Below are 19,297 nucleotides of genomic sequence, written 5' to 3' on the forward strand. Positions count from 1 at the left end.
ATTTCTTATGTTTAACTTTATAATGTAATTTGTTAATTTTGCAAATGTAATTTCTGTTCATTTTAGGCCTTTTATTTATATCTGTATTTTGTATCATCATTGTAAACAACACTTAACTGCTGCATGGAGACTTTAAATTTATATTTACAAAACTTTAAAAACACAATTAAATCAGGATTATAATTTGAGGTATGATGGTTAATAAAACACTAAAAATAAGATTAAATATTAAAATTAGGAAAATCGAAATAATAATAAAAATAATACTACTTTAACTAAATAACAAATAAAGATCATAACTCATAACATAATTAAATGATATACAGTATTAACAAGAACATAAATAATAAAATAATAATAAACAATATAATATTTAAATTAAATGACATTTTTAATAATAGGTCTAATAATATTTTCTTTAAAAATAACATATTAAAAACATTGATAATAATACTAATAATAAATAATAACACTCCATCAAAGTTAAGTATTGTACTTTTTGCTCTTTAGTTTCTTTTTGTACAATCCGTTTTCTTTCATTTAAATGTTTTTTCTTTTATTTTCTCTTTATACTTTTATTTAGCCTTCAGGCTAACATAATGTATGTAATATATGTAAGAACGCACCGTCCAGAAGAACGATTTAAAGGCGTATGTTCAATAAAGTTATTATTATTATTATTATTGCGTCGTCGGTTCCCACTTGTGATTACGCAATACAGCACTTTGCGTCAATACGTCGCGTTCTAGTGGGAACCATGCTTTAGAATTCATAATAGAAGGACGTTTGTATTTTGTTGGCGCTTTCCGACAAGCCTTGATGTAAAAAGTGTACAGTATTGCATTCAATATAATCAGAGAACAGAGATATTTTACTCGCCTTTCTATGATATAAAGAATAGTGTAACATATAGCCTATAACTTAAAACAATTATTTTAAAAAAAACACCACACTCAAATTGAAGAGCAGCAACAGCAACATCAATGAGTTTTAATTTCTTTCACCATGTGACCAATACAATAATATATACAAGCAAGTCACTTTGGGCATCAATTATAACCAGAGAGAATATTATACACTGCTATATTTCTTATATAACAAACAATATCACATTTGGTATACGTGTATTGTGTATTCTTCCACGGTTGTATCATGGAGGTTAGTCTTGGCGTATTTAAATATTTAAGAGGCAACTACCACGTAATACCTAATATAGCAGATATAATATGAAGTTTTGAATATTCTTAAGTAAATGGTATATGGTAAATTTTCATAGACGTATAGCCCAACACCTAAAGTACACATATTCCCTATAAGATGTTAGTCAGTGAAGTACAATATATTAAATGCCAAGTCAGACTTTAAAACATCTAATTTAATAGTTAGGACACATTTATCAGTGACACTGAAGTACAATATTAAATGTCAAATATCAGACTCTCAAGGATCTAGCAATAGCTTTCAAAAGATCTAATAGCACATCGATGAAAAAAGTTCCTATTTTTGTTAAATATCATCAAATATACTTAGTATATAGACTTTACAGTAATGTTAAGTCAGGTTCAGTTGTCAAAGATCCTCCACCTAGCACATGCAAGTTGTATTTGGAAGGTATATGCTTACAGTTTAAAAAGTCTGACTGTTGTTGAAAAACACAATGCCTATAACCACTTCTAGCAGAAAAGAAAATCTTTATCTAATATCCTTTACTTGGCTGGTCAATTTCAATATATTATGTATATATTTCTTTGAATGTTTCATTTGTGTGTTCACATATAGATATTTGATTGCATAATATCATTCTGTATATACATGTTCATGTTAGCATGATACTTTACAAAATATACTGTTTGACAGTTAATTAATGTGAAAAGCAATGATGGGTAAAAAGTATGCAAAGAAAATAGGCCTGATAATACTAAATTCTAAACCTAGTATTCTCAGACATTTTAATTACAGTAATACTGTAGGCCTACTACACAGAAGTACAGTATGTGTATATTATAATATGCTCATTGCGTGTAACATAGAAATACCTTGTCTTTTCGTTCTGATCACTTTAGTTTTTCTTTACTTTAAATTAAAAAGAAACATACACAAAAACAATCTATAGTTTCTAATCTGTCTTAAAACTGAAAACGTATACAGGTTGAATGCCCAAACTAAATATTGTTATTCACACTAAATGGTGAAGCTGGCACTAAGGCTTTATTGGCTCCAAATCTCTTGGAATGCATTTTACTTAATGAATAAATATAGAAACATGGACGCCACACTTCAAATACATAGTAGCGATATTTCGTTTTCATGACGCGCCATTATACTACGCAGCTATAACAAAAAAGTCAGAAACATTTGAGCATAGCAGAATCAATAGCTGAGTGGTCTAGTGGCGCATACTGAAAACGGAAATTTGCCAATACATAAGACTTGAGTTACAAAAAAAAAAGGTGCAATCTTTTTATAATAATAATAATAATTATATACATACAAATACAAACAGTATAACATTAACACGTCAAGCAGCAAGGAAATAGTTTTTTAAAAAATTTGCGTCCACACTGTAACATGGTTTTATAAACCTTACTTAAATAATAGATATTTGTAGCTCATAGCAAAAACCTCTCAGTAACAAGTCTTGAAGCTTTATAAAAACCAAACTTTTTAGAAAATCAGACTTTTTAGTCTATAGTCCAAGGTTTTTTTTAAACTGTATACATACAAGGTAACCTATTCCAAATAATGACAACTGAAAATGTGTGTATTTTAACTGCAAGGAAAGTGCTAGTAACGAAAGTGAGAAGCGAATATAAACAGCTTTAAAATAAAAAAAGATAAAGAATCTTTGGTAAATCTAACAGATTTTTATAAGCACTAACACTTTTTTTTTTACTTTATATATACAACATGCCTTAAATATTTGTAAAGCTGTGGAATTCATTTTGTTTCCCAACAGTTACAGTGTCACAACAACCAGAAAAATACTATTCACCACCACACATGATACGGATTGTGTTCACATTTTCTAAGGTCCAATTTGCAAAAGCTATCACAATCTACTTTGTAGGAACGGTCATCAAATCAAATATAATTAATTAATACTAATTCAACCAATATAAAGATGAATTAATATAATGAAAAGTGATTCGTCTATTGAATAGTAAAATAAATTAAATTTGCTAGAATTTTGTATCACTCTTCAGATAAAAAAAACAAGGTAATTTGTTTATGATAAATAGTGGTAAAGAACATTTGGGGGGGGGGGGGTACCACATTATAACAAGCACAATAAACAACATATTTCTTGGGTTTTCGTAATTGTGTCATGGTGGTTGAGTAACAATCACCATTCATTTATACGACACACCAAGCACGTACACAACATTGTCTTTGGTCTGCCAAATGCAATATAGTAATTATATCTATTCTATGCATGTTCGGACATTTGGAATTGAAGTATTCAACTACCACACTATATATACACACTGATGTACTAATTCATATCTATGGTATGCCAAGAATGTCAAAATATGAATAAACACACAAATATATCCCATCTCCCGAGTACACGACACCTCACATATATTCATAAACAAATTGTAAAATGTTTGCAAGGTAAGCGGATTTGAATATGGTCTCTAATAGTGGTCTCTGATAATGGTAGCTCATATATCTAATGGGCTGGTGGGCGTTTGATGTTTTTACTGGCGTTCTCTTCTTCTTGCAGATTTCTCTGGAAGTTGTTGACCTTTTCACGTAACCTACTTAACATGTCAATCTTGCGTGTCAGAAGATCATCTAGGTGGGTGCAGTATTCTGAAATCATGAAATTAACAGTTGAACATAATGAACATATAATAAAAAATTTATTATTATTTATTTATTATTTTTTATGTTTGTATTTCAGTGTTTTTTGTTTTATCTTTTGAAATTGTGTATACGCAGCCCCTGCAATTTATTTCTTTCAAGCTTGAATACAGTATGTATATTTTGTTATATGAAATAAATGGATTAAATGTAATACATTCTTCTTATGCATCTTAATATCTTATCTATTTCATCTTAGGTAGCTATGTAAAAACTCCTGTGATTTGGGAAGCAAGGAAGAACTGTGATGACGATGGTTAGCAAGTTTATCAAGCATATTGTACCTTCTACATCATAGTCCACTTCATCAGTCATTTCTAATAATCTCTCTTCATCAGCCAACATCTGTTTACTTTCCTATAATGTCAAGAGAAACAGTGTAAATAGACACCATACAAAGTGTAAATAGACACCATACAAACAAAGTGTAAATAGACATCATACAAACCAAGTGTTAATAGACATCATAAAATGCACCTTTTTTCTGAAGTGGCCTTTTAAACTATATAGACAAGCAGCGAAAATGTTGGTAAATACAAAAGGCATAACTAGCTTAACTCACAGCTACAGGCTTTCGGGAGAGAGAGAGGAGGAAGGGTAGACAACATTGTTATAATATAAATTACCTCAACACATGTCCTGTGTGTATCAATAACCTGTTCTTCAATCTCATGTAATTGGTTCATAGCTTCATGGAATGTATACATTTCAGCAGAAACCTCCTCTTCCTAAAATCAATAAGAGTACATAATATATTTAGCCACTACAAATCATGTAAAGTCTCAAAACAGATACAATACACAAAATACAACAATAACAGTAAAGTTAAAGAAAAGCAAAAGCTGATAAATAAAATAATTTACATGAGTGAAAAATCTGAATAAGAAATTTTGGAATATAGTAAATAACTGATGTTAAATTAAGCAAAAACAATAAAAATATATACTTAGATCTAATATTTTACAAGTATATATTTTACTCATATTACCTAAGACATAAGAAAATCATTATGATGCCCGTACCAGTGGTACATTTTGTGTTATGATGTAGCACAGAGGTAAATGGATAAGCATCATATTCAATATCTTACATTGTGTGTACATAACATAGCTAAATCACTGTTGCTTGGTGAAAGGCTCTTCTCTGGGCTAGGTAAAGGTACAAGATTTGGTTCTCCATTGGCTGCTGAAGGATTACCTGGGCCTAGCTCCTTTACTCTGAAAGTTAAAACAAAGTTAATTATGACAGATATTATTCATATGTATTGTATTCATTAGTATATATTGATGCAAACAGGGTTGAGAAGACTTTGTGGAGAAGCATTGGTATTAATGAATTGCATAATCAACCACAATTTTATACCTTAATCATCAGGCTGCAACCCTTCAAAGTTATATATTATATAATAGAATGAATAGATGGGTGGGTGCATAAAATGACTTACCTGTCAGCATATCGTAACGTATTGAGGGTATGTTCACAAGAACTCATTCCAGGTGATATAGTAGCAATCTGAAATAGAAGAAAAACAATGACTTTACTATCTATCTTATCGACACATCTACCTCATGTGCACCTTAAAGAACCTAGTACATCTTTCGAGACGAGTAGGGGGTTACCCCGGTGTACTAGTACATCACAGCCACTGATCATAACTGCACTCTTTGATTGAAGAGGTCGCTCAGTATAAATAGAATATTTCAAACAATCAGTTACATGCAAGCGCTTCAAGATGTTGGGTAAAGGATTGTAAACAAAAAATTATATAAAAGTTGGAAGGTGAACATTATTGACACTAATGATGTATTTAACTGCTTCTGCGTTTATCAGATACAACTATTTTACAGACAACTTCAATAACAATAACTTCTATTATACTGTATAGCACCTAAATAAATTCCTGTAATTTTATTGGACAATTGTGGGTCACATGGCGTGCAATAGTCTGCACTATTATTTAAACAATCGTTTAGCAGTTTCACATGATATATAATCTTTCATCATTCACCTCATGCCATTATTTGTACCATTACACTCATATACATTCATTATTTGTATATTATTGACTAGTACTTCTCTGGAGTTTTGCTAGGCGACATGAAAGGGGTATAATTCAAGACTGGCTTTTTAAAAAAACATTTGAAATAACAACTAACCATGCATGTTTTGGCATTTTCTGCTATAAACGAGTCTCGTAGGACCTGAGTAAGCTTACTGGCTCGGAATGGTACATGAACACCTTTATTACTAAGTGAACGTATACACTCCTTGAGTGCTAGCAGGCTCTTGTTGATCTCAGCTCCCTCCATTCTGGTCTGACGGTTAGAACTCTGTGTATCTTTTCCTCTTTCGTTTCCTAGAAGTACAAAGTATAAGTGAATAATTATTTATTCTCAAACAAATAATTGATGTACACCAACTGTCTATAACTGTGCATTTGTGAATAAAGTATCATTGTCAAATGCTCATAATCATTTTTACAGCAGTAAAATTCACAAACTTAAGTCAAGTCAAATCATAAACTAGGGTCTATCAACTGTTTGACATGCGGGCAAACATAGCTATATTATATACAATAACTATTTAGAAATATGAGGTTACTTTTACTATTCACATTGGCTTATACAGTATCGATGGGTTACATAGTACTACTAACCTGCCAAATCAATAAGCGAGAATTTGCCAAAAAGGCGATTATTCTTGCGTGACCGCAAGATTATCTGGAAAACGGCATGCGACCTGGACGAATGCTGATTTGCCGATGTTGTTCCAGATGTTCTGCAACAAAATTGAAACATTATTTGTTTACATAGAGTGGTTAGTCCTAAAGCCTTGTATACACTATCAAACTTTATGCGACAACAAAATGTGATGTGCTCATATATGGACATGATGTCATATATTTACCATATTTGGGCATATCACCACCATAATTAGGCACATCACACAAGATGGTGTGTTGAAAATGTTATTCTTAATGACGTTTCATATTGGTAAAATTATGATATTGATGGTTATTATGTCATAATAGGGACTTTACGAAACACGACGGGAAGCTAGGCCTATGCTTTATCACCAAAGCCAAGCGATTGAAAAGTGCCCCACGCCACGACACAGGGAGGGAGAGACTGCCGGTCGTCGTCTTCCAAAACGAAGCGTAACTAATAAAACGGCTATGTTGACTGTATATGATTTTACGCTCTAGCGAACACAGGATATTCGTCGTTCTCCCCTAACCGTCATGTTTCGTAAAGTTCCTAATATCATCTTTGATGATGAAAATATAATACTATACTAATATATTATAATACCTACCTAACATTATTACCATGAGCAATAAGTTTGAGTACATTGTCCACATTAGTAACTGGTTCCTCTTTCAAACCAACAACTTGTACTATTTGCTTCCCATCTTCAAGAACTCTCAGCTTGGATTTCTTATTTAAAAGATCAAAGACCTAAAACAAAGGATTTGAATAACTGTTTAATTTAATGTTGAATCAATAAAACATTATATTATAACTTTACTGTTTCATTGACAACATGTCAACTTCCTCTTACTGATGTCTGAGGAGACATGGTCGTTATAGCTTCATCAGTCTTTTGTATCAAAGCATTAACTTCACATTAACATAAATTGGGAGCTGGCTTTGAGAGATTGATTCGACGAATCCCTTCGATACCCTTAAAGCCCGACGCACACTATAGCTATCGACTGAGCCAACTGGCTCACTGTGTGCGGAAAATATCTATCGTGTTAAATATTTTTTGTCATGCATGTCATTTTGTGTGTGTGCCGAACAGCTTACTAAAAAATTCCACTGTGCATGACATATTCTAATTTATTAAAATATGTCAGCGCACGTTGTTTTTTTTTTTTATTCTCATTTTAGGCAAATTGCCAAGGATAAACACAAGTGAATTCATTCACTATCCTTCTAAAAGGTGGCAATCCCATTCACAAGACAAACATGTACACAAGATGTTGTATAGCGTATTAAGTGATTATCCAATTAGAAAATCGGGTACTAAAGCCGTTTAGTGCGTGTACGATAGAACGTGATCACAGTTTGTGGAAAATTGTTTGAGCAGAATGTGATAGCTACAGTGTGTGACGGGATTTATTAGATTTGCGCACCTTTCCGCTGTAGATTTCAAAGAAGCTGCAGCCCACTACTAGGTCCTTTTTCTTGTTTTCTGGTTTTTGTAACAACTTGAATACATCATGGGCAGAGAGTGCATAAATTCCCTTTGTTACATCTTGCTTTTTACCATCAAAATCACCTCCCATTGTCTGAAAAAAAGGTTTTGCCTTTTACTTTTTTTACTCAACTCAAACATTTTTTAAAGATGTATTGTCTCCCAAAACTATGAATATTCATAAAATCAGACTTTGAAAAGGTTATTTTGTAGTTTTAATCAAGTTAATCACTTCCATAGAAAAAAAACCCCCCAAAAATGAAGTTTTTACTAATAAAATAAATTCAACCAAAAATCCATTGGCTGGCAGCCAATTTTACCATTTTGTGCTTTAAATTAGTTTTTCCAGGTAAATATTTTTAGATCCAATTTTTGGTCAAAGTGGATAACTATTGTGACATTAAAATAGCTTTTTCCAAAAAAAAATTGTAAAATTTTTCCAGGGGGACAATATATCTTTAAGGGTTTCTACAGAAAAAGAGAAAAGAACTCTCAGATATGTTCAATATTTGTTAATTGTTACAGGTACATAACCTCACTAACCATTCCAAGAATTATAAAAGATATAATGAAGAATTTGAGGACTAATTAGGTTGAAGCTTATGAAACACAATTTATGATATTGATATTAGTGATGATAATCATAACGGTGATAATGATATCATTTTATTCACATTTATATTGTTTTACCTACAACAAAAGATTTAGATTTAGAACCCATTGTTTTAACATTGACTTACATGAGTCTTGCCGCTGCCAGTCTGACCGTAAGCAAAGCAGGTTGCCATACCTTTACTAAATATACATTCCACTAGCCTCTTAGCAGTAAATCTGTTGAACGATTATATAAGAAAAACAATTATTGAACTGAATTCACAATCACTTGAATAAAATAGATGCAGAAAATCATCCATCATATTACAAGTAGCAAATCCAGGATTCTGTAAAGTGGGAAGGGAGAGTACTGAATTTGAATACATTAATCAATATGACATAGGGGTTTGGGAAGTTGAACAGGGCTATAAAATTGTAAAACGAGGGCGGGCTTGGTGGGTTTCCATCCCCATTGTCTATCCACACTAATTCTAAAGTAAGCCTACAATTACGACCGACATACAAAACTCTTTGTATTAAAACAAAATTACACAAAGATCAGACTTTTGATTTAGAAAAAAATATGTTTAACTATATACCTATAAACCATCTCATTTGTGGCGTTTTCATCGAGGGCAAAGTCAAATCTGAAATGTTGATTCTCTAAGTACTTAGTCAAGTCCACTTTTAGTTTTGGTTCATGTACTAACACAGACTCTTTCTGTGGTATAGTAATTACATCTATATCTTTTTTATTCATCTCTGAAAGTAAGTGAAGAAGTTTGATATTGAGTTATTATTATCATTCATATTCCTATAACAACACAAATAACAATAATGTATTGATTGATGTTGATATCTTTCTAAATTAAAATACAACAATAACATTACTCATTAAGTCGACATTACAATTTACAAGTGGCTGACCTATTTTTATTGGAAATTATTATTTATATTATGGAAAATAATTAATTGGAAATATACATGATCATTGTAAAACCATCTACTCCATTTCAATATAATAAATATGTATAAAATGTATCAGCAGCTTTGAATTGTTTAGAGTGGAAATAGAATGTTATCAGTCTTGGGTATAAAGCCTGTTTTCCTGTCAACATTATTCGACGCTATCGTTAACAATAACCGGAGATCTTCTACGTAAACATTGAAATGTTAATGATTTACAGGAAAAGGTACTCGCTATCGTTATCATTTCAACTTGATCGCTTTCAAACGATCGTCATTGAAATGTTAACGATCAACGACGATAGCGTCGAATAACGTCGACAGGAAAACAGGCTTTAGTTACCACTGCAATGAAACAATAGATGAATGACGAAAATGTTATCACTACCTGGAGGATATTGCTCTATGGTTACACCTACCTTTTTTGTTCATTGGACGTTTCCGCACACAGACTGTAATCTGGTGGTCTTCCACCTGAATGAGAATCAATAAAGAGTATGGGTTACTGCTGTCAGATCAACGAGTAGAGGACTATTGTTATAGGGTACTAGACCGTTGTTAATATAGCCATCCATCCGCCATATCTAAGTACTAATGTGTTTAAAACATTGTGTATAGTTAAATGCTAAGTAACAAAATAAATTGTTTGGGATTTGGAAAAGAACATTTCGTTTTTAAAAATAGTTATTTATTCATTCATAATGTGCTGTTTTTTATTAATTTTTTTTTTATTTTAGTGGTATCCTAACACAAAAACACTACAATTATATGAACCAGCTTAGTCACAAAAAATATTACAAATTGTTTGCAACAGAGTTATTATTAGTTTCAAAGCAAGTTCTACTATTCAACAAATATAGTAAATACAAAAATGTTAACAAAGTTAAGATCTGTCTACACTATCACACTTTTATGTGACAAAAATATGCAATGTGCCCATATATTATGGATAAGATGATGCCATATCACTATCATATTTGGGGATATCACTACCATATTTAGGCATACAGTATCACATTTGTTTTGTCAAACTAGATAGTAGACAGAGGTCTGAAACCATCCCCAAATATTACAATTGATAATGAAATAATTTAGAGGTATGTGCTATACTAACCCGATCATGGTTACTAATTGGTTGGTATTCTAGGTCAGCTTGGCAGTCTCGAATCATACGTATAAACTCCCAATTAGGGTGATTTCCAAGTTCAGCATCCTAGAAAATGAGAATAAACTGTGAACCAACTTGATAATTATATGAATATTGTAATTAAAACAACTATTTTTCCTGTTTAAATTATTAATATAAGTTATGGTAGAAATGATTTTAAAGACCCTTACTTTGTTCCGCTGCTGTTTCTGTTCCTCTTGTTTTGCTCTCCTTTCTTCTCGTTGCTTCTTGATTCTATCAACTTCCTTTACAACATTAGATCTTCTTCGAGCTATTACCAAAAAAATAAAAAAATAAAATAAATTCAGTTAAGTATGATGTTTGCACACCGAGAGACGCACCCCCTGGCGCATATACCCATGTGGTCCTTCGCCAGTATCCATCCAGATCCAGACCAAAACAACACTCATTGACATGTTATTACTTGCCAAAATAGAATTTACTGCAAATATTTTGAGTAACTTAGCAGGAAGATGCAACTTAAATATACAAATAATGAATGTTTTGAATGCGGAAAATATATTCATGGATTGGAACATTGACTGAATATAAAATTGAATACAAAACATACATTAATTATTTATTTTATAAAACCTCTATATACAGTACCGTTTATTAAATTAATAAACTGCTCCCATTATGAATAAAAAATGGCCCTCAGCAGAGCAGTTACAGTATAGACGGCGCACTCAGGTGGGTTTCCTGTCGCACAATATTAAGGCTAAAGCAAGCGTACAATAGTACCTTCAATCATTGAAATGGGAGATTGAACAACCATCAAATTTTGGCAAGGATACACTCATGCAAATTATAATAATTCATTATTTTAGGCGCTGCTTAAAAAAGCATATTTTGCTAAACTAGCAATCAATTCTATTTCTTGCATGTTTGCTGTACATCACCTTCTCTGAGAGGGATGATGTACTGTATTTGTGATAAAGCCTTGCAGAAACTTAAGTAAATCATTCTTTCATATTCTTTCATGCACAGTTATAGCCAGTAAATTGTAATATTGTATGGGTTACAGTTCATGCTGTATTGCCCATGTACTGTACACAGTTAAGTTAAAATGTTTGGGCAACTACAGTATGTGCATAGATTTTCTTGACAAGAGGTACTGTATCTAATTTCTAATAGTAGATTTTCTTTCCTCCACCATAAAGTTTTCAACACACAGTATTCTTACCGCCGTGATACTTTTGTCCATCTTTCAATGGTACAACTATGTTTTTAAAGAGTACAATAATACAGATTTAAGAATTTAAATGACATACCTGTATGAGTATATTTATAACCAGAATTATGGTGAGTTATATAATTATTAAGTTAATTATCACTCCTTTAATGTATTAGTACCCTTACCTGCAGGAATGGATTGCTTTACTAGATTCTGAACAGGGCCAGCAGGAGACGGGTTGTTTGCGTTACCATTCTGATTAGCAGCACGGACAACATTAAGTCGAGCTGACGGTACTGTTGGAAACAAAATCACAATAATTTATTCATATTCCAAAACAAAATTAAAATACTGTAGATAGTACATTAGATAAAAAAATAGACAATAGATAAAAAAATATTAAAAGACAACTGTAATTTAAAGTCTTATTTTTGTAGCTTTTATTTTTATTACAGCAGTTAGTATACAGTAGGTTAAGTATTTTAAGAGGGCGTTCCAACTAAGTTCGCTGTTTTGGAAATGTTTTCACCAATTGAAATGAAAATGATTGCCTTTAATACTGTACAGTACTACTGTATAAACATTGTTTCATTTTTACAGTATCCTTAAATTGATAATTCTAAATTTTGTCTGATATTTGTGGTACTGTATAGTTGTTTATGAATATGACACATTTATTAATGGCATTAAACAGTTATCATACCATGCATTACATTTTACAAGATACAAATAACCATCACCCCTAGCAACAAATGATGCAATACATATAAAATACAAACAACACTGCTACTATATAGCAGGCAGTGTACAGATACAAATACCAAGCTCATATCCGTTTGTTATTATAGTGACTGTACAAAAAATGTGTAAATACTATACTGTATAATCTTTAATTTATTTTGGCATGTTAATTTACTTAAAAATCACATGTGAGAGTGTGCTAATTAGTTAAAAAATGAAGTTTCTAAAAAAAAATCTTTAATAAGCAAGTTTAATTTCTCAACTGAATTTAACAAATTTAAACAATATTCATATGTCATTATCAGTATTTTTATCAATATGAAGAGATGCCTCTAATGAGCTTTGATGCATGTATAGTAACTAACTGTATTCACAAAAAAAAAGAGATCATAGACATCGGAATGTTTTCCATTTCCGAATAATAATTTGTTAGAACGCCTACAGTATAATCAAATTAGGTGTTGAGAAGATCCCTACTTGAAAAAGATGAACTAAGACTGAAAAATATTATTTGAGGACTGCATGATTAAAAGCATGACTACTGTATTGTACAGCAGCAATAGGGTCAACATGACGAGAATTAGTTACAGATCATGCTATGTATTCACTGTAACATTTATAAATGTCAGTGAATTATCTGATCAATAGAATATATTTAAATTAACTACTATAGCAGGGAGCACCGGTTTATTTTATAATATTTCAACAATTGAATTCATTATGATCTGCATTAATACATTACTATGTAATGTATTATTAAGTGAAAACCATAATTTTTATAATACTCTAAGTCTGTACTATATGTTACTACTAAACATACATGGGTATTCTTAAAATCTGTTCATTTGAAGATTGTACTGTATACTGTAGTTTTTATTTGTATTTGTGTCCAATTTTGATTCAATTCGCACATTAAAAATCAGCAACAATTGAATTAAACTAATTAAATAATTAATCATGTTTTGTATGAATGAATGCTAAAGCTCTGTCTACACTATCAATTTTAGGTGATAAAAACATAAAACATGACATGTCATATCACAAACATATTTGAACATATCACTACCATACTTTTTTTGTCAAACTAGTTTGATAGTGTATAGACAAAGCTTATTGTGCTGACATTTATCAAGTAACATATTTTAATAAAACGTATTATTACATTTTAAAGTGAAAAGTAAAATCGATCCCTAAATACCGTTGAAGCATGTGTAATTAAAGAATGATTTTATGAACTGTGCACCCAGGATATGATACAGTAGCATTTCCACTTCTTTAAAATGTTGTTACTTTGCTACATCAAACATCATGCTAAACTACAACATAGAAATGATGACAAATAAAAACCATCAAAATTTTACATGCAAAATAAAAGCTAGCAAATTAACATTACCATTTTCAACATCATCTGCTTTTTTAACGGCATGAAAAAATGGTAAAAATATATTGTTTTCAACTTAATATTTCAATCGCTGTAAATTTTCTGTTTTTTTTTTATACATGGACTATGCATAAAATCAAAATGCAAATCACAAAAAAGAAAAATGTCTTTAGAGTTTTAGAATGGGAGAGTTTTAGAATGGATGGGAGAGTTTGCTCACTTCAGACCAGCATACAGGTAATTTAGCAATCCAGCTAAAATTAGAACAATATTTACAGTAATTGTATGTTACACACTTGGCTTTGGAAGATGGGTGGAAAGTCAAAAGCTGGTTGGAAGGATTTATAATAAAGTGTGAATCTCTCCACCCTTGTCTTGACAAATCTTTGGGCTATGGTATAGTACAGTAGCATGATGGTACTGTACCAATCCACAAGATAGCCCATTGTCACTGTCAGACTTAAAACAAGGTCAATTACAGGTATTTCTGAACAGTTGAGTGAAGACAAATGTTATGATTGGCTGCACAGCAACAAAAGAAATCAAAGAAATTATGCAGTACAAATAAAAACAGCAATGGTTATTGGTAAATGTACCTTGATGCGATATGTCAGCTGGGATAAAAATATTATTAAAAAATCAAACTAAACAGTATAACTACTAGTACTAGACATCTCATAGATGGCACAGTAATTACTGAGACTCAGTTGACACATTCTCGCTTTGTAACTGTATAGGATGAATATATTGCGTGGTGGTGTGATTTTTCTTGGTGGTCAACAGAGAAAGTTGAGATCAGATACAGTACTTGCCCTCACCAAAGTTAACTTTCCCTAACATATTGATGGTGGTTTTGTACAGTATGTAAGCAGTAAACTGCTTTCCCAACATTAAACTCAAATCTGAATATGGCCTATTAAGTATTATATGCCAAATTCTTACAAAATTATTGCTCCTTGTTCATGGTTCTATCTACCATCTTGTAAAAATGATCATCACACGGAAAAGTTTTTTGAATACTGTATTTACTATTTCTAACTTTATTCGGGACCCTCTTGTCAATATTGTTTCAAGTCAAAGACCGAACTTCTTTGTGACTCTAACATGACCAGAGATACTGTAGATTTTCTACTACTAAATAATAATAGAAATAATTTGTTTCAAAATATACAAAACCCAAATTAGTAAGGTGAGTAAACACAAGGACGAAGTTACTTGCAAGCTGTCAATTTTTTAAATTCCAACCTTAGTTTCAGGCAAAATAATTTGAATTCAGTCTACTGGGTTTTAATTCCATACATTTTTAAGAAAACCCTATTTTCATTATTTTTTAAAATTTCATAATTTTTTGATGATACAAATTTGTTCCGAAAAAAATAACCAAACTTATTACATTTGAACAAAAAAAATGTCCATTGTTGAGAATTGTGCATATAGCTGTAAAGAAACAATAAAGTTATTCAGTAATTACTATAATTATAATTAACTATCTTCTGATCAGTCAGTACTTACTTCGAGTTTCTTCTTGTCTTGGCGTGTTATTAGATATTGCAGATTTGCGTGCATTGGTGATGCGGCTAACTTTGGCAGATGAAACCTGGCGCTTTGGTTGTACCGGAGCTGGTGCAATTGGTTCAGGTACACTTAGCTCAGGATTTAAGGCAAAAACTTGTTCCACTTCAATCTACAGTATTCATACATGAATATAAATTACACATTATAAATATTAAGTAAATAAGTGCAATATTTAAGCAGCGAAATTTAAATTATCTAACTCTTCCCTGAACTGGAAAGCCACTCCGAGAGTGCATACCTCCGCCTACTGTAAAATTCTATTTCTCCGGTAAAAAAAAAATATATATATATATTTGTGTGTGTCTTAATGCTGTTTGTGATTTAGGCTAATTTCACTACAAGCATGTGTATGCGAGTTTGGTGTAATGGTTATGTAACAAGCCTTTCAATTAACAATAGCTTCAGTTGACTAACAATAGAACAGCATCGCGAAAATCAAACAAGTGAATTTGAAAAGAAAATAGGTTTTTTAAACTACTGGCATCAAAATACGTGCACATTAAATCAAATTATGTTTTAAAATTACAAATCACAAATTATAACTCTTGCCTCTTGTACAAAAATGAAGTTTTTTGGACAAGTAGTTCTCGAGAAAATGCAATTTCAGTATACTTGTTACTTTAAGACTGCTCGCCGGCTTTTGAAAAATTCTGTCCTATCTTTTAACACTAGCAGGTCTGAAAAGTATACTAAAAAGTGGTCCAGAATTGGGACAATGGTCCCAAAATTTAATGGAATGGTCCTTGACCACATATCTATCTGTATTTTCATTTTGGTAAAGATCTTGTAATTACTTTTTGAGTAATCCTGCTAACAAACAAACAAACAAACACACGCTACCGATTACATATAAATTAAGTAGATTAGTTACCACTTTTTCTTGGGCTGTCGCACAATTTGGATTTTAAAGACTTTATGACTTTTTACTGAACAAGTTTTAGATTTCCTGGGTGTCCAGCTTTAGAATACATAGTTAATCAAATATTTACAGTGCATACAATTAATGTTTTTATGAAAGAATGTTGCTTAATATACAGTTCATTATACAGACAGTGTTTGTAAAGCTAGTATTATTTTGTTCAATATCTTGTGATATGTGATAAAACTGTATAAATAAATGTGGGTTTAACAATACATACAGTAGGTAGGAACTAGAATTGATGTGTTATCAAAAATTGTTATAAAATACAGTTTACCTCTTTTCCTTTGGTTTCTCCTTTTTCAAACCACTCAACGGTAACACTCTGTGTATTGGTATTTAAGCCACTTATACAGGCTGAATGGACACGGCCTACAAAATTAAATTTGTTTAAATATCAATACTTATAGTTACTATACTGTTTTAAAAAGTTAATTAATATTTCATTACCATACTGTATACATTTATATACAGTACTGTAGCTATAACAGGATATTAAATTTTACTAATTACACAAATATGAATTATAGATTTAACTCAACAGTTCTCAAGTCAGTAACAATTGATTTCAAATGCACCTGCCAAGAAAAGCAAATTGTTCATCATCAACTACAGTAGCAACCATTTACAAACCGTATATCTTCTGATCTACGGTAACCACTGTATATCAGAAAATGTATTATTTCTTTAAAATACAGTTACAGAACTGTGGAATAATGTAGATAGAATTCCAGTGGTGGTACATACTTGTTTGGAAGGCTTGGTTGAGAAATGTAATAATAATTATATTCTTTTAAAGAAAATGTATTTTTTTATGGCCAACATATAAAACTAGGTATAGCCCTGTAATAAAAAAAAGAGAGACCTAAATGCTACTGAATGCTTAATAAACAAATAAGGTCTCCACCTCTCTAATTGGCAATTACAGAATTAAATGTGTAACAAAATTCTACTAGACACATAATTTAGCCTCAGGTAATGCAATTAGAATTCCTGAATTCTATGAAGTTTGTTGGTCATCTTAGTTTGGGAATTTCAACCTAATTATTGATTATTAGGGAGATCCAGATTGTAATCAATTCAATTTATTGCGTGAATCATACATACTGTTATTCACAAGGCTGTCAGGTGACTCACACCACAGTGAATATGAAAAGTACACCGTATACATGAAAATAAATCAATAATATTAATATACAGTAGTATTCTTAAATAAAAATATCAAATTATATTAATTAATAAACATAAACAAAATAATTACACATTAACTATTAATGTATATATCCATAGCGAATCGTACTTAACCACACACAAAAATAAGAAACTAAGAAAGCATAGGCATAGTAGGCTACAGTAGTAATAGTACACTATACACATATAGAATATCAATAGTATAGAGGTCCTAGCACTGTAGCAGGCTAGTAGCCCAGTCCTAGTAGACCCACAATATATGCCTAGTCTAGTAGTACTGTAGGCTAACTACTAGTGTCCTCTTTAGCTAGCCTAGGCTAGGGCTGCTGACTGGAACGGCTCCATCTCTGTGTTCTGTGGTCTGTCTGCCTGCTGCTGATGTCTGGCTATTTTCAGAGTTTTCTCTTTAAATTAGGCCTAGCTACGCTAGGCCTAGGCTATATTCTTTTTTTTGTGAATAACATTAACAGTGAATATGAGCTGGGGCTGCTGGGGGACTGGTCCTTCCTAATGCTAGGCCTAGCCTACTAGGCCTAGCCTAGGCCTACTACTAGCCTACACAAAAGTGAAAGTTATTTTAAAATCCCATCAATATATTTGTTTGGCAGTTGTCAGACATCGGGGTATAAGACCAGCTTAGCCCTTTTGACACAAACCTATTGAATGTTGCTGCAGGAAGGAAACCCAGATTACCCGCCGTTTTTCTATCCCCTAACTGTATGGCTATGCTAGGAGGCCTAGCTAGGTCTAGGCCTAGTAGCCTAGCCTAGCCTAGCTAGGCTGGCACCTACACCTCACATCAAATAATAAAAAAGTAATCATATTTACCATCACTTCGTTGAATGTCAACGTTCATACCAACTTTCAAATTTGCATAATCCATAGTGATATTTATTTAATGAGAAAATTACTGAAAACTAATAAAATCTGAATTCCAATGTTCTAGGTTTGTTTTCATTGGTCCCATCACACAGCGGAGCCTAGAAAATCGCCTGAAAAACATTTATTTTTGAACGTCTCGAAAGCCGTTCTGCGCATGCGTATAATTCTTAGACGTGTTTTCCCATCATGCAAAGTTTTATATAGGCCTATGTACAGTTGTTTTTTAGTCGCGTGGAAGCGACTCTATAGTTCACTATGTCGGTCGGTCGATCTGTCTGTCTGTCGGTCTGTCTGTCGGTCTGTCTGTCTGTCTGTCGGTCCGGTATCACTATGCGTTTTATCGCTTTCTGACCTTATCTTGATATCAGTTTAATCTAGCTAGGTCAATTTTTCACAGTATATTCCTTATGGCCAGGAATCAATGTGGTTATGTTTTCACGGTGCGCAATAAAAAATTACGCGGTCTACGCACGATTTAACGAAATCACGTTTGTAATCATATCTTCACAACCATGAATCACAATTAAATAACATTTGGTACTCATAAATTTCAGGGCATAAATCAACATATGGCAATACAATTACGTGCGTAGCGCATGTAACGCATGCGTACGCGCGCTTAACATTTTCAAAATT

At 31.9% G+C, this 19,297-nt stretch overlaps 1 protein-coding gene across 1 annotated transcript; it reads right to left on the reverse strand.

Moving 5' to 3' along the window:
• Nucleotides 1-685: 685 nt before the first annotated feature.
• LOC140051116 (kinesin-like protein KIF2A) lies at nucleotides 686-18,747 on the reverse strand. Its single transcript, XM_072096234.1, has 18 exons — nucleotides 18,608-18,747; nucleotides 16,866-16,960; nucleotides 15,607-15,778; nucleotides 12,158-12,268; nucleotides 10,966-11,066; nucleotides 10,742-10,840; nucleotides 10,047-10,101; nucleotides 9,261-9,423; nucleotides 8,808-8,898; nucleotides 8,006-8,161; nucleotides 7,183-7,325; nucleotides 6,524-6,645; nucleotides 6,024-6,223; nucleotides 5,312-5,379; nucleotides 4,958-5,084; nucleotides 4,494-4,595; nucleotides 4,152-4,224; nucleotides 686-3,816 (listed from the first exon to the last, which is right to left on the reverse strand). The coding sequence occupies exons 1-18, from the start codon at nucleotides 18,660-18,662 to the stop codon at nucleotides 3,674-3,676; spliced, it is 2,076 nt and encodes a 691-aa protein (XP_071952335.1). The 5' UTR covers nucleotides 18,663-18,747; the 3' UTR covers nucleotides 686-3,673.
• Between the last annotated feature and the right edge of the window lie 550 nt (nucleotides 18,748-19,297).

The sequence above is a fragment of the Antedon mediterranea genome, chromosome 6 (genome assembly GCF_964355755.1).
Source record: "Antedon mediterranea chromosome 6, ecAntMedi1.1, whole genome shotgun sequence".
Lineage (NCBI taxonomy): Eukaryota > Metazoa > Echinodermata > Crinoidea > Comatulida > Antedonidae > Antedon > Antedon mediterranea.

Bases quoted from the DNA above. Each gene is read 5' to 3' on its own strand.
- LOC140051116 (XM_072096234.1), bottom strand. From the start codon at position 18,662: ATGGATTATGCAAATTTGAAAGTTGGTATGAACGTTGACATTCAACGA. The intron at 5,380-6,023 runs GTTAGTTGTTAT...CTTCTATTTCAG, and splicing joins AAAATGCCAAAACATGCATG to ATTGCTACTATATCACCTGG. The intron at 4,596-4,957 runs GTAAGATATTGA...TATTGATTTTAG, and splicing joins CTATGTTATGTACACACAAT to GAAGAGGAGGTTTCTGCTGA.